Source organism: Callospermophilus lateralis, chromosome 3, assembly GCF_048772815.1.
Source record: "Callospermophilus lateralis isolate mCalLat2 chromosome 3, mCalLat2.hap1, whole genome shotgun sequence".
Classification (NCBI taxonomy): Eukaryota; Metazoa; Chordata; class Mammalia; order Rodentia; family Sciuridae; genus Callospermophilus; species Callospermophilus lateralis.
Genome location: NC_135307.1, coordinates 96,747,693 through 96,763,851, shown reverse-complemented (window position 1 = coordinate 96,763,851; position 16,159 = coordinate 96,747,693). Strand labels below are relative to the sequence as shown.

Sequence of the window (16,159 nt, the reverse complement as noted above, 5' to 3'; positions counted from 1 at the left end):
CAGGCAATAGGGACTATCAACTCAAAGGTAAATGTGCTCACATTTGGCTGACAAACCAGAAAACAGAACCAGACTTGTAAAAGTTGTGAGATGAATAACAGCCAAGAATCACAAAATTTCCTACAATTAGAGAACATCTTACCAATTACCCTAACCAGATGGTTTATATTATTATTATTTTTTTTAAAATTTTTTTTAATATTTATTTTTTAATTTTCTGCGGACACAACATCTTTGTTTGTATGTGGTGCTGAGGATCGAACCCAGGCCGCACGCATGCCAGGCGAGCGCGCTAACGCTTGAGCCACATCCCCAGCCCCTGGTTTATATTATTAACAGGGGAACCAAGGCCCAAGGAAGGAGAGCTAACTTGCCTAAATGAGTTATTTATGGAGAACTCACCAAATCTCAGCCATTTAAGTTCCAATCTGTTGCTATTTGATTAAGCAATCTGATTTTAAAGGTGGCCCACTGACTACAAACACTCATGCTATAAGATTATGTTCTAAGTACCCTGGCTACCTCACTTGTCTTTAGACAAGTTTTCTGTTGGATAGAAGTGACCCCAGAAAACACCTGAAATGTACTGGTGGTGGGGATGGAGGAGAGGGGAGGGGAATGGAAGGCAGCTCATCACTGTTTTAATGTAGCTGACAAAAAATGCACAGGATAAAGCATTAAATGGCCATCTTCCCAGGAGTATAAGTGCTGATCTCTCATGTTGTATGATAACATGGCAAGAACAGACTGGGAAGTTCTCAAATCAAAGTTTGCATTAATCTGTTTCTCTCCTAACAAATCGAAGGCGAACGTGATCCTCGTATCTTTGGTGTCTGTGACGTAGAGGATTCCCCGAGCTATGAAGGCATTACCGGCCTTGGACTTGGGGTACGTGGTATTGATGTGCTGCACCACTGAGAAGGTTCTCTCGTCCAGCTGTGCTACAACAATGCTAGAGCCATCCACACTCGAGGCATAGATGATCCAGAGGCCCTTTTCATCTACAGCTAGGTTGAAGTAAGTCTTGGAATTTGCAAAAAGGTATTTCCGATCAAAATACAAGGCATTTTCGAGCTTCAGAATTTGGGATGTTTCTTTGCCAAATTCAAATCTGAAATGTGTACAAACAACAAAAAAATAGATCTAAGTTACCATTTCTGTGGGAAAAGGTGGTTTTGTGAAACGCCTTAAACTGAGCTAGTAGACCTGGGGTGAGGCCTGAGATTCTGCATTGCTAACAAGCTCCAGGTAATGCCTGTTCTGCTGGTCCTTTTGCAACTCTGTGGGCAGCTAGGATGTAAAGGACAGTGACTAGCTTTTGCTAGCCCAAGAAGCAGGGAGGCAGCAGTATGGGTCAGGGACAATCCTCCCTGGAATCAGAATGAATTCACATTTAAGCAACTACTTACTAGCCATGTGACCCTGGGAAAACCACTTAACCTTGCTCATCTTCAAGTGTATGGATTCCAACTGTCTTCTCAAATGTTCTCAGAACTACAAGGGCCTGTAAAGATGACCTAGTCTGATCCTTTCATTATAAAAGAAAAAGGAGAAGATGAGTCCACAAATAGAAGTAGTAGAGCCAGAGTGGGAACTTAGGATTTTTTTCTAACTCCAAGTTTGCTGGTTATTCTTTACTTCCTGCTGGAATTTTTTTTTAATCCATATTATTTTAAATTAAAAGTCGCCAGCTGAGAAGAGATATAGCAATGTCAGGGCTATGATGCCAATCTTTTTTGTCAGGTAAGTGGCTGAAAAATTGAACTGTGGCATGGAATCCCATTCCCCTTATCTCCCAGGGGCTGATTTGACAGGCTTTGTTTTGACAAATCTAAATGACTCAAAAAAGTGAATAATGATTAAAAAAAGACCTCAATTCAGAAATAACAATGCAGTGACGTTAGGCTAAAATAAAACACCAGAGGGTGGCATTGAGCAGCACAGGAATCTGTGTGTGCATCTGTGGATATAATTCCTGCGGAGAGCAGGAGGACTCAGGCGCTGCCTGGGGCACAGTCTCCCCTTCCCCTTGGGAAAGCAGAGGGAGGAGGTGAGCTGAGCTGGGGTGGTTGTGAGGATCCATAGGTGTGACCAGTGGGTCTGAAGGCAGAGATGCCTGACTTTGAAAGGCTGTGTCCCTAGTCTTCAGTGATCTCAATTGTGACGTGAAATTCCTCACATCCCAAATTTTTCAAAACAAAACTGATGCCTCCAGGGAGTGACACCTGGAGGGAGCTACAAGTTCATCAAAGGATGAGGAAGTGCGGATGTTACTACTCATGGCCCCTCCACCTTGCCTCAGCCTCCCCCACCCCCCACTCCACCCGTGTCCAGACCCAGCAATTAGTGTAAACCCCAGGCAGGGGCTTGGATAGAGGGCTCTGTCATTGTCCTGTGATGCATCCAGTCAACAAACCCTGATTGACCTCCCTTGTGTGCCAGCCTAACGGACATAAAGATGAAAAAGACACAGTCCCCACTCCTAAGGTCATCAGAGTACCACACAGTAGGTGCTCTCTGGGGTGCAGTAAAAGGGCACAGAGGACAGAGCTGAGGTCCAGGTGGCTCACCTCACTATGGTGTTGGAGCCCCCTTTGTGGTAGTAGAGAGAGTTGTTGTAAACAGCATGCCCACAACCGTGGAAGTAGTGCGGGAGGTGGATGAAAGTGTAACTGCCGTTCAGAAGGGAGGGCCAGTCTTTGAACTCCTTCACCATGATGCCTGCAGGGGGAAAGCCAGGGGAAGGCGATTACCTACCTCCAGCATCTTAAACACTTAGCAAAGACAGTTAAAACCCAAACACATTCATTCCTGGGAGGATCTTAAAAGGAGGGAAAGTAAGAGCAACATGTTCCCTAAGGTCTCTTGTCCAATTTGAAGAGTTGAGACTCCCAAAGTCCAGCTCTCCCTATCGATTCCTGACAAATCATTCAGATATGGTCATCACAGAATTGACTTGGCTCCTCCAGAGAGGCCCTGTCATCCTTCCCCTCCCCTCTAATGTTTATAAAATCTTCTTTGGTATTACAAATAGGACCCAGGGCATTTTACCCTAAATTACATCCTCAGTCCTTTTTATTTCTTTTTTTCAGACAGGGTCTTGCTAGGTTGCTGAGGGTCTCACTAAGTTGCTGAGGCTGGCCTTGAACTTGAGATCCTCCTATCTCAGCTTCCTGAATTGCTGGGGTTACAGGCATGCACCACCATGCCTGGCCTAGTGTTTATAAAATATTCTATTGAGCAGCATAGGTCTATACCAGAAATAGCAAATACTTGGCGATTGTGGATGGACCTCTCACAGCCTCCTGCCTCTTCCTGCATGCCACAACAGTTACTGCTAATGTCTTTTAAGCCTCAAATCTTTCTCAACTGGTAATTTGGACAGTTACTACTGGCTGACCAGTTAGCCCTAAGGAAATAAAGAAGCTGTTTCTTTTCAGCTCCTTCTCTAATGAGTGCGTATGGCGGGACACATTCTGGAATGAGGCCATTGTTATAGGCAATGTGTGACCACATTCCCTTAGACCAGCATGACTAGGGTCAAAATTAGATGAAGCGTGACTACAGGATGGTCCTGTACCTTCTCCCCTAGTCTACCAGATATCTGAGAAAAATGGCCAAGAAGTATTCTCCTGAATGGTACAAACCTAGAGAAAGATGGAGGTGCACAAAGAATTTGCCTCTGACATTTCTTCCACATTATGGATTTGGGGAATATAAGGCCTACAGTCATCATATTGTTGTATCCTTTCAGATACTTTGCCTACAATTGGACAGGCTACATTGCCCGGTTGTATCCCTGTGACTAGGACTGCAAGGCTCTCCAACCAGCATGTTCAAGGGAGGTATGTATTCTGACCCCTGACTGTACTTTCTGAAATAAGGAGCAATTAGTATAACAATAATAGCAGGGATTTCAGAAACAGACGTAGAATAAGCCTGAAGGTAAGTGACAGATGAAAATACAGTTACAGCAGGTTTGGATCCTCTGTTGATGAAAGTACCTGAAAAATGTTCAGTCACCCAGATACGGTCATCACTCTTATTAGCAGACTCTCTTATCCAAGTCCCAAATGTCTCTGTAACCTTTAATATTTGTGTTGGGTTTCCAATGGCAGTGATCATGGAATCTGCCAGAAGAAGAAAAAGGAAAGTTACCTGCCAATTATGACTTTAATTTTTAAATTTCAAGACATATTTTTTTTTCCTCTTGGCTAGGGATTGAACCCAGAGCCTTGCACATGCTAGACAAGTGCCCTACGACTGAGCTACGCCCCTTGCCCCAGGAAGCTTTGTCGGTGTACCTGCTTGAGGGGAATGATGTTCATTGACTTTCTCGTCAGCTTTTCCCACCAAGGTATCATCATTTGGTATGGCACACGTCTCACCTAAAACAACAACAACAATAATAATAATCAAAGCAAATGCAGTCGGCACAGTTTTAGAACTGTGTCACCTCATTCCAGATGCTAGTTCCATAAACATTCCTTAGTCCCCACCTCATTCCAGACGCTAGTTCCATAAACATTCCTTAGTCCACCAAGTTGCTTGTTTGCTTGTTTTTTAAAATATATATTTTTAGTTGTAGTTGGACACAATGACTTTATTTTATTTATTTATCTTTGTGTGGTGCTGAGGATCAAACCCAGTGCCTTGCAAGTGCTAGGTGAGCGCTCTACCGCTGAGCCACAACTCCAGCCTCTTGTTTGCTTGTTCTTAAGAAACCCCCAGCTGTTATACTTTTAATTTCCTCCCCTGCTTGATGAGTTCCCAGCAAGCTTTCCATGACCACAGTTGCTAAGATAATACAATTCTAATAGGATGTCTAATAGGAACAAGGCTGCTGCAGTTCAGCATCGTGCTAACTGCTAGGCAGAATTATGATCAGTTCCATTTATTGAGGGGAGGAGCAGTGACTTCTTTGAAAGCCAGATTTGTCCCCTCTAACAGCCGAGTGCCTCTCCCTGACATGTCTCCTGGAAAGAGCAGTTTACCAAATAGAACATGGACCCTTCAGGGAAATATGAGAGAAATTCCAGTCAGGATCTTCCTCAAAGTCTGCCACTGCAGTGACGACATCGAGTTGTGCCTTCTCGCAGTTTAAGTTAGGTAATTCTCCCTGGGTCACCTCTTTACAGAAAAAATTCTAAGGTCACCCTAAAAATACTTCCCACTAATGTGGTCCTTGATTTTTAGTTAGCCTTCTATCCTACAGCCACCGCTGCCGCGAATTAGCTGAAGAATGAGTTCTCGGGGCCTGCCAGAGGTCAGGCCTGGGTCAGGTCCCAAAGCGTGTCTTTCTGTCTGTGAAAGGGCAACAGTCTGAGAGGGAGAAGCTCTACAGCTAGACAAGACTGGATTTGAATCGTTGCTCTGCCACTTACTCATTGAGTGACCTTGGGCAAGTTACTCAGCTCCCCAGGTGGCAGTTTGTATCTGTTAGTGGGAGACAATAACGATGCCAATATCACAGGATGGTTGGAGAATTAGGAGAACTAAGCGCTTGGCACCAGGTCTGCACATCACTAGTGCTCAAAAATTACTGGTGGAGCATTGTTAACCAAATACTAAAAAATAGTAATAAGAAGACAAACTATTGCAACAACAACAACAAAAAATTAGTGGCGGAGGGGTCGGGGGTAGTTCGGTGGTAGAGTGCCTGCGTGTGGCCCAGGGTAAGATCTTACACTGAAATACTGAAACACACACACACACACACACACACACACACACACACACAAATACACACATCAGTATGGTGGGGATGGTAGTTCTATTGTTAATGTGTACGCAGGGTTAACCATTCTGATTGCCCCTTGATCTCCGGAGCATCAGCCAAGCCCTTCTTCTCCCATGAGTTTGTGGCTACATAAAGCTAAGTCCTCAAGACCACTTGGGGGAGAGGGATGATGGATATGGCAAGGAGGAGGAACAGTCTGGTGGTAAGTGAAGGGAAAAGATGAGGGAAATAGGTGGAGGCTCAGTTCTAGGCCTTTCTCTGTCCTCTTTCCCAGGGTAGATGGCTTAGATCTTCCATGAGCATGTCTCAGAGGGAGAGCTCCCATTCAGGGCAACTCTACCCCCTCAGTTTTAAACAATCTGGTCACATCGACTGGGATGCAGATCAAGAATTTAGGGTCATTAGTGGAAGGGGTTGGTGACCTGCACATTGGCCATTGAACATGTTTGGCTGCCGAAGGCCTTTGGATCTTCTGCTTCCAGGAGGCCCAGGAGGGCCTGGAGGGCCTGGGGGTCCAGGGGGCCCAGGTGGGCCTTGGTCACCTTTGGCACCTGCAAAGACAGACAAGAAGTGAGGGAGATAGAGAAGGAAGAGGGAGAACATTTGATAAAGAGTTACCAACAGAGATTGGGTTTCACATGAGGGAAAGGACAAGGGAGCAGTTCGGGGGGGCCCACTGAGCTCACCCCTTCCCAGAGATGATCAACTTAGCACTTATCTCTGCTGAGTTGAGGAGCCACCATAGTAGGTATTGAGGACCCACTATGTGTCAAGAATTGTGCTAAGAGTCTTACAGATCTCCACCTCAGTCTCCCAAACCACTCCTCTCAGAAGCTGGAGTCTCAGGGATGCTGAGTGATCTGCTGAGGTCACAGCCTGCAGACAGCTGGAACTCAGCTTCAGCTGTCACGGCATAACTCCTCCTTTGAACAGGCTCATGTCAGTGGGTCTCAGCCCTGACTGCTTGGTGGGACACGGAAGATGGTGTAGGAAATTCTGAAGCCTGGGCCCCATCCTGACCAATCAGAATGCTGGGAGCAGGTTGGCCTCTGTATTTTTAAAAGCTTCCTCATATGCAGCCAGGTATGAGAGGCGCTGCTGTGTGAGGGAGATGAACCAGGAGCTCCTTCAGCTCTGCTTCTATTCAGCTTTGTGACTTTTTAAACCCTTCTGAGAGCCATTTCTTCGTCTCCACATTAAGTCTCATGGTCCCTGCCCTGCCCTGTAAGAATCAATGAGGTCACTGCTATGATGATTTGATAGCTGTAATCTTGCCCATGGATAGGCAGTCACATCTTGGTCTTTAGATGGTCAGCGAGGGTGGTTGCCCTTTGTAGGGGTCATTGGTTCTGGAGAATTCATAAAGAAGCCACTCTCTGGGCTGGTTAGCCCTTTTGTTCTAACCTCCAGGGTTGAGACTGGAGAGATCAAGTCTCTTTAGCTGCCTCTTCCCAGCCAGACCACGTCAGCCTTTTCAGTCTTTCTGGAGTGAACAAGTGGGGGACCACCGGGGCTGCAGATGGGTCTATGACCACTGTGGAAGGGGCAGAGATCTGTAGGTAGAATGGACCTGATCCAACCCTCCTGCCCCTTCTCCACTCCACTGAGGGTGCACTGAGTTCTGTCCTATCCCTTTTGCACTGGGTAGAAGGATGGTGCTTTTCCGAATAAAAGGTTTGTCACCCCTCACTTATTCAGCAGTGTAGAGAATTCTGGATGTGTAGATTCTCTGTGTGACTGAAATGTATTTCAAATACATGTATTTACATATACGACCCTTTCAGACCCTCCTTAAAGTTTACATGTTGTGCCTAGCAACATCCCTTGTTTATAAAACAAAGTACGTTAACCATAACTTGATCTTCCCCTGGTGCTTTGGCCTTTCGCCTGGTGAAGAGTAGGCATTCACTCCATCGTGCCTGGGTGGCTGTCTGGCTGGCTGTGCGACTGACTTGGGGTCATTATTGTGAATATTTATTACCATCCTAGCTTCTTGAGGACAGATACTGTGCCTTGCTTACTTTCATATTCATAGTTCTAGCTACTGGCAGAGTTCTTGATTCATGGATGGTATTCTTAGATACTCAATAAATGTGTATTGAGTGCATTAGTAGAAAGTTATGTTTTCATGATATAGATGGTTTCCAAAGTACTGTGATTTCAAAATTCTTCTGCATCTCCTCCTCCATGACAATCAGCTCCTTCTACCATGTGATTATCTGTGGGGTGCTGCCCCTAAGCTTCCTTCCACACAAGTGCTGACTATCACTTTCACTCTGGACTAGAAAATCAGCCATTGAATTTTGCCCAAATTCCCTATCAAGCGGTTTAGATGGCTATAGCTCAACTGTGAAGAAAATGCTTGTGACCTCTGTCAATTGTCCCTGGAAGTCTTTAGAGTGGCTTACTTACTTGTTGCCGGATTTCAATAGATATTTGGGAAAAGGAAACTTCCTTCAACCCATTCAATCTAACTATGGCTTTTAGACCTAAGTTATTTAAATGACTCATACTCAGATCTCAGATCTGGTCTTGCCCACATGGAGAAACAGGTACCACTTTCTCCTCTTTGAAAGTTCATAATTCCAGAATCTGCTGCAAAACAGAGGACTATGGAAGGACAATAAAGAGAGGACACAGAATAACAGTTGAACTGAAAGCCAGCGAGGTCTCTGAGTATGTGTGCCCTTGAAGGGAGCCAGAGAGCACCCCTCCTACCTGCCAGCAGTACATCGTTGGACACATCTCCTTTGTCTCCTTTTTCACCCTTCTGTCCTGGTGGGCCCTCATTTCCTGGTGAGCCCAGTTCGCCAGGGTCTCCCTTTTCTCCCTTTTCCCCTGGATTTCCTGTGGCTCCAGGTAGCCCTGAGGGAAAGGAAATGACATATTATCCTGTTGTGCAATAAACTCCTGGTACACCACTTTGCAAAAGTTGTACTTTGTCCTTTTGGGGTAAAGCAGCTCTATGAATCAAATCATAGAGCTGAATAGAATCCTTCATAGCCATTTTAAGGCAGAAAAATGGCTGTATGTACACTAAAGAATTGTGTGGGTGTGTGTGAACATGGGCACACTGCAGATTGAACCCAGAGGTACTTTACCACTGAGCCACATCCCTGACCCCTTTCAGTTTTTATTTTGAGACAGGATCTCCCTAGGTTGCTGAGGGCCTGACTAAGTTGCTGAGGCTGGCTTTGAACTTGCAATCCTCCTGCCTCAGGAGCCCAGATCGCTGGGATTATAGGCATGTACCACCACTCCCAGCTTGCTAGAATATTTTTGGAGAAATTTGGCTGGGCCAACAGGTTAGAGAGAGGAGGGAAGCACAAGAGGAACAATTACTACAGGAGGAAGAAGGTGAGGAAGGTCAAACTACAAGTCTGACACCATCCCCACAGCAGATGAAGAGGATCCACAGAGGCATGTGCCCCATGCCTGGCCTAATGCAAAAATGCTTCTACTCACAATAGCAAAACAGGTGAAGTTGCTGTAGGATGACTAATGGGGTGAATAAAAGATAGTGGGTGAAATTGCTGCTTTTACTTATGGAGAGCCATGACTATAGGAATTACCATCCTCTCACACACAACTAGAAGTCTTTTCAAGATCTGAGTGACAGTATGACTTTGCATAGACCATGGACAGGACAGAGCACCCTAGATCATTCCAGCTTACTGCTGGGAAGTAATTCCCAGTAGCACAGGGAGGGAAAAACCAAAACAGAGCCTAGCAAAATCCCTGAGTTGAGTAAAGCATCAGTTTGGGGAGATGGATACGGTTGGAATTTGCTAGATAGGACAGCAGAGAGGAGAGAGCTGTGTTGTAGAAAATTACAGAGAAAACAACATGGAAAGAGGTTTTCATAATGAAGTCTGGAGGCCATGAAGGGAGCAGGACTTATGCCTGACTCTAGCTGTCACCTGGTCACATCCACCCTCTGACCTGAAAGCATCTGGAACAATAAGAAGGGACAATTATATTATGCTCAGAAGCTTAATATACATATCAAGAGGTAGAGGACTCTTGTTTTCTGGACATTTCCATACTGTTTATACATTCTTTCCTTTATCTTCTATCAGCCCAAAGCCATTGTTCCTTTTCAGCACCCACTAATCTAGACAAGCTCCCACATTTCTTGCCTTTCTCAGAAAACTGATTCAGAGCTATATCAGAACCCGTCTCCTGAGTTGCAATTCCTAAGACCCCAAATAAAGTCCTTTTACTCTTACAGTTCTGAGTTTGGATTGATTGGCAGCAGAAAGATCACTGGGGATCTGCAGAGGACTTCCATGAGTCTCTGACTATTTGATGACCTGTGCAGGGTAAAATTCTACAGACCCAGGAAGAGAATTCACAGTTTAGTATGCAATTCTCAGAGCCCACACAGCGAAAAGTTCTCATCCCATCAAAGTGGAGAGACCCATAAAGTTATGGGATGTGAACTGAAGTTTTCTGAAGAAGCCACATCTGTATGAAAGATCCTGCAGCCTCTTCCACTTGTACCGAGAAGAACAATGTGATTGTGAAGAGATGGAATGTCACATGTCCAGAGCCAACTTATCTTAGCCTATCTTAGGCCCTTTATAAAAATAGCCATTTACTCAGCTTTTGTATCTGACCTAACATTCTCCTATCAGGTAAATTTCTTGGAATGTATTGTTAAGGTCAGCAGATCTCTAGCCTCCCCCAACCCTAAGGCGAAGAATGCTGTAATAACATCTGAAATCTGCAGAAAGATTTTTCCACTTCACTATAGCCTACATGACTACTTCATGCCCCACACATGGTTCTAAAATTTTATATAACCTCTTTCATGTCAGAGTGCATCACTCAGGGTGACTTGAATCATGTTCCCAGACCACGGTCACTTGTATTTGTCTCAGAATAAACTATTTTTTAAATTTCCTTGTTATTTTATATTGGCAGGTATATTAGATCTTGGAAAAATCATGTATTAGTAATGGAGCTAAATTAGCCCCGAGGGTAAAAACTGCTTGGGGACCATTATTACAGAGCTTAAAATCAAGGTTGAAAGGATTAGAGAGATTTGCAAGTAATTTCACTAACCGCCTGAATAGACTCCAAAATTTAATCTCCTCAGTCAATGTAATTTAGATATTAACACATTAAGCAAGAAAAATCATATGATCATCTCAATGGATGCAGAAAAGGCATTTGATAAAATTCAACAATCATTCCTAATAAAAAATTATTATCAAACTAGAAATAGAAGGGAATTTCCTCAGTCTGAAAGAGGGCACTTGTGAAACCTATAGCTAGTGTCGCCTTTCCCAGTGAAAGAAATGTGTTTCCCCTAAAGTCAGGAACAGGACTCGGTACCTACTCTCATCATTTTGATTTAACATTCAACAGGAAGTCCTAGTGAGTGCAATAATGAAAGGAAAAAGAGATCAAAGTCATGTTAATTGGAAAGGATAATATAAAACTGTCTTTATCTGCAGATGACGTGGTTGTTCGTGTAGAAAATTTCAAGGCATCTATAAAAAAGCTAGTAGAACTCATGAGTACACAGGTATCCAGGCCCTCAGAGGAAAAGTAGTTGCATAATATTGTACAAAGACATTGCTAGATATGGATACCTTATCTCAGGAATATTTGTCCATTTTGATAAGAGTCACCTAATGACACTGCTCAAAGTGACAGAGATTTCAGGCAACAAAGAAGAGCCAGAGGCAAGCAAAACTTCAATTCCTTTTCTCATCTGTAATCAAGACAACTTAGGTTCTTTGCCTTCTCTGACTGCTCTGTCAGTTCCTGTGCCGTTCTTTAGGCTCTAAGTGACTGCCCATTTGTTCATATATTATGCCCCATTAACCTGAGCAATACCCATTTTCTAACTGTTATCCTCTGTCATTGCAAATATCCTCCCTCCAGTTTTAAAACCATATCTGGCCCAGCACTATTGGGATACAATCTAATTGTCCCAAGAGAATGTAGAATTTCATGCAGGAAGGCACCTTAGAGGTCATTTAGATCAACCTCCCAGCCAATCCTAAAAGGCTCTCTCCCAGCTGGCTCTTCTCCAGGTCATTAAATGGTGGGGAGGTTTTCACATCACAACCCATCAGTTTGTACTCAAATGCTCTTTCTGCCATTGAAGTTAATTGTTCCCTCAAATGTAAATCTGGATCTCTTCTTACCTTTCATTGACTGCAGACAAATGATAAATATCCAAGATGGTTTTTGTCCTCCCCTATTCAATGGACCATCTACAGACCATCCCAAGTAAGACAGCAGTATATCAAAGTACCCCAAGGTCAGTAAGTATAGCAAACAAAGAAATATTTGCTAGATTTCAATCAACCATTAAAAAAAAAAAAAAACTTTAGTGAAAACCATAAAATTCAACTATGGCTGGGAGCTGGAAGACCCATGGTCACTGCTTCTGCCAGTAGTGAATCTGGGTGACATCATGCCCTGAGGGAGCTGCAGGGTGGCCCTTGGTTGTTAGTACTTCCTCTGGTGTGGACTTAATACTACAGTAAGAAGAAAAACAGTTGGGGCTGGGGCTCAGCGGTAGAGCACTCACCTAGCATGTGTGAGGCGCTGGGTTCGATCCTCAGCACCACATAAATATAAATAAATAAAATAAAGGTATTGAAGCCAAATACAACTAAAAAAAGAAATATATTATTAAAAAAAGTAATGCTTATTACTGAGAAAGGAGTCATCTCTTGCAACATTTTCCCTGCCCACGGTCACTAGGTCCACTCACTTGACAAGAGCTCTTATGCAGGGCCCTCTACATGAGAAGATGTTTCCTTTGTCAGTATTTTAAATAGGCAATTTGGCACATTATCTGAAGGAGACAAAAGATTAGGACGTTGCCATAGAGTCCAGCCTGCACAATGCGCCAAGTGCAACCGATCCCTTCTAAAGGTCTCACATGACCCAGATTTAGCAGAGCTCAGGGAAATGGTATCTGCTGGTTATACCAAGGTTTTCTTTTTCAGTCATTTATTCTACACAAAGAGCCTTTCTGCATCATCATCCGATTTCCCCTTCCTTTCTTTTATTACTACCTCTTATGTCTCTTATTTTCTTTGTCACAAAGGCCATATGTGAAGCCGGGAAATGTTCCAATTGTAATGAAGCGCGTGGTAAGGCAGCTCCCACAGGGGCAGGTATTTAAAGCTGATAAAGGTCTTTGCTTGAAGGTGTTTTTGCCTCTTAGCTGGGGTGTGCCTTGCCATTTTTAAGCTCTTGTTAAGAAAGAGATAGAACATTTGCCTGCCTACAGTCTGCCTTTGCCCTCTTGTCCACCAACGTGTCTGACAAAGCATCTCCTTTGTTAGCAAAATCACTGTGGCCAATGCATGTCGGAAATAGAACTCCCCCCAGTCACCATGCACCATCAGAGGACTTCTGTGTGACACTTTCTACTCTGACTTCAGCAAAGGTCAGGACTTCGAGGCCTGCACGGTGACACCATCGTACTCTGTGATCTGGACCCTGGAATTTTTTTTGCCCTGGCACTCCTGGTTGGCTCTGAATCAGCATATTCAGCTAGAGAAGAAAGGCTGGATTTTGCCTGCCTAACTTGTGTCCTAGAAGTGGCTCTTGGCTATTTTTCTTCTGGTGTCGCCTACTCAAAACAAACATCTCCATCAGCATTGGAACTTGGGGTTGTAAGAGAGCTCCAGCTGGGGCAACTCCACGACAGGGGGTGAGGGAGGACATTTTATTTTCGGCAGTACCATCTGTCACTTAGGCGGGGGAAAGGAGGCCAGAGGGTGTCATATAAAACTAGTCCCAAACATGAAGAAGGAGGAGGGCATTTATTTCTGTTTCTTAGATGAGCATTTGGTTTTTATAGAAGACATTGCAGCATTCACTCTTACGTGAGAAAACAAGAGACAGATGGAAAATAAAGAAAATGCTTGATTTTGAGGCACGAGAATGTCAAACTTCATAAGAAGATGCTAGTTGCACAAATGACAACAGTTCAGTCTCTTTGGGTTCCAACTCTCCTCTCCAAATCTAAGTCCATGTTTTCACATGCATGCAGGACAGTTCCTCTTCATTTCCTTTTGGTCAAGACATGATGTTAAGTGAAACAAAACAGACACAGAAAGACAAACACCTCATGTTCTCACTTATATATGGAAGCTGAAGTTGATCCCAAAGAAGTAGAAATTAGAATAGATGTTAGCAGAGCCTGGGAAGGATAAGGGCAAGGGAGGACAGAAGCAGGACTGTTAGTGAGTGCAGGGGTGAAACTGGGCTTGTAATTTCTATAGCAAAACAGGGTAACCATGGTTGACACAATTAATCGAATATTTCAAAATAATTAATAGAGACGGTTTTGGATGCTCCCCAAACAAAGGAAGGATGCATGTCTAAGAGGACAGATATGCCAACTACCCTGATCTGATGATTATACATTTTGTACATGTATTGAAATGCCACACTGTTCCCCATAAATATGCATAATTATCATGTATCAATTAAAAAGTACTAATAAAAAGTTAAAAAATTGGACATGCCAAAAAAATTTTTCCTTTTGGTCTAAAATCAAGATTCTTTTTCATTTTTAGAATCAACAACAATAATAATAGCTAGCCCTAATACGGAATTGAACTGTGTGTCAGATCCTGTTCTAAGCACGTCATATGAATACTCATTTAGTCCTCCTAACAACACTCTGGGGTCGATCCTATAATTATCTATTTTACAAACCGGTACAAGTAAAGGCAGCACTGAGTGACTAAATAACTTGCTCCAGGGCACGCAGCTAGTAAATGCAAGAGCCAGGACCCAGCCAAGTTCCTGTGCTCTAGATCTGGCTCCATTCTGTCCCACCATGGTTCTTAATGCTTCCAGGGTCAGTCACTGAGGGTCTTTGATACTTCTGTGTCCTGGAAACAACTGTTAGGCTAGAGGAAGGAACTGAGCTAGCAAAAATACCCTTCCCTTGGGTGGCGCTGTGGGGATAGAATGAGCAACCCAGCGCTTAGTAGCAAGCAAGCCTGGCGGTAGGTGGTGGCTGTTTACTATTGCACAGAAGATTGTTGCTAGAGGGCACATCCTGCCCCAGCTGAGTCCCTATCTCTGTGGAACACAGTTCCTTTGGCACTTGTTGTTCCCTCTTTCTGGAATGCACTCCCACAGCTCCCTCTCCCACCCTCGCCTGGCAAACCACTAAGGATCCTTTTGCTCTCAGCTTTAACTTCTCCAAAGTCACACCCAGTCGTTTCACATCTCTGCTTAGGATCCTGAGGGGCTTTCCTGGAAGCTGACAGCAAGACCCATACTAAGCTGAAAGGTCCTAGAAGGTCCTGGCCCCACCTCCATCTTCACTTCACTACAAGCACCCCAGCCCTCCCCTCAGTCCCCATGGCCAGGCATTTGCATGTACTGTGCCCTCCCTCTGGACTCCTCCTCTGCTCTCATCCTTTGGGTCTGACCTAAGACAGAAACTCCCGCCCCACTGTCTCTATTACTGTGCCTCCTAGCGTCCTGCTCTGTCTTTCAAACCTACATCACCTTTTGATTCTAATGTGTATGATTGCTCACTGGTAATGTCAGCCTCCCCACCAAAGACGGAAGGTTCCTAAACGTACCCGACTAGCACTCAACACCTGTTCAACTTTAATGTTCTACTTTTATATCATTCGATGTGTCCAAAATATTACTATTTCAATAGAAATACATATAAAATAATTTTATTTTATTTTATTTTCAGTGCTGGCGATTGAACCCAGGGCCTTGCCATGCTAAGCAAGTGCTCGAGGCTGATCCTTTTCTAAATGATGACTAGATGCTGCAGTTCTCAGGGCTCCCCACCAGGTTTTCTTGTCCCAGCATGCTCCTTTCCTAAGTGACCACACTCATGCCCAGTTGTCTGTGATGACTCCCTAAGCGCCTCTCAAGCCCTGAGTTCTCCTCCAAGTGCCCAGCTGTACCTCCAAGGCTCCCTGACATGTCCCCCTAGGTATCTCAAGGCATCTCAAACTCAGCGTATCTCCTGCTGAGCCCCCAAGTGCTTCCCTACATCCAAGCCTGGGGCTGGGATGCTCCCCTTGGAGAAGTGCTCTACCTGTCCTCTTCAGCATTCATCACCATTAGCAGACCAAACGTTCTATTGGTTATTTTGGTTTATTGTCCATCTCTTCCAGCTAGAGCGGCAGCTTCATGAAAGTGTTGGGGCACTGAGAACAATATACTCCTAAGTATGGGTATTTTGGGGCTTGCTCAGAAATTTGATGTAAAGGACATTAAGGTCTCAAACACAGGCTGAGAATCAAGATCCTCTTTGCTTGTCTTGTTTCTGCCCACTCACAGCAGGGAGAGGCTCTGTCTGGAATTCCTGTTATCACATGAAGACTGCAGAGGGGCACACCTATGCTTTCCACTCCCACCCCACCCCCAAATCCCATTATCTATCTCAGAGAGAAG

General features: G+C 44.3%; 1 protein-coding gene across 1 annotated transcript in view; it reads right to left on the bottom strand.

Moving 5' to 3' along the window:
• Positions 1 to 633: 633 nt before the first annotated feature.
• Positions 634 to 16,159, bottom strand: part of Gldn (gliomedin) — a 56,394-nt gene continuing 40,868 nt past the window's right edge. The window contains exons 5-10 of the mRNA XM_076848572.2: positions 8,459 to 8,605; positions 6,163 to 6,291; positions 4,305 to 4,388; positions 4,005 to 4,130; positions 2,571 to 2,721; positions 634 to 1,111 (exon numbers count right to left, since the gene is read on the bottom strand). Coding sequence (XP_076704687.2) covers positions 634 to 1,111; positions 2,571 to 2,721; positions 4,005 to 4,130; positions 4,305 to 4,388; positions 6,163 to 6,291; positions 8,459 to 8,605 — 1,115 coding nt within the window. The remainder of the gene's footprint in view (positions 1,112 to 2,570; positions 2,722 to 4,004; positions 4,131 to 4,304; positions 4,389 to 6,162; positions 6,292 to 8,458; positions 8,606 to 16,159) is intronic.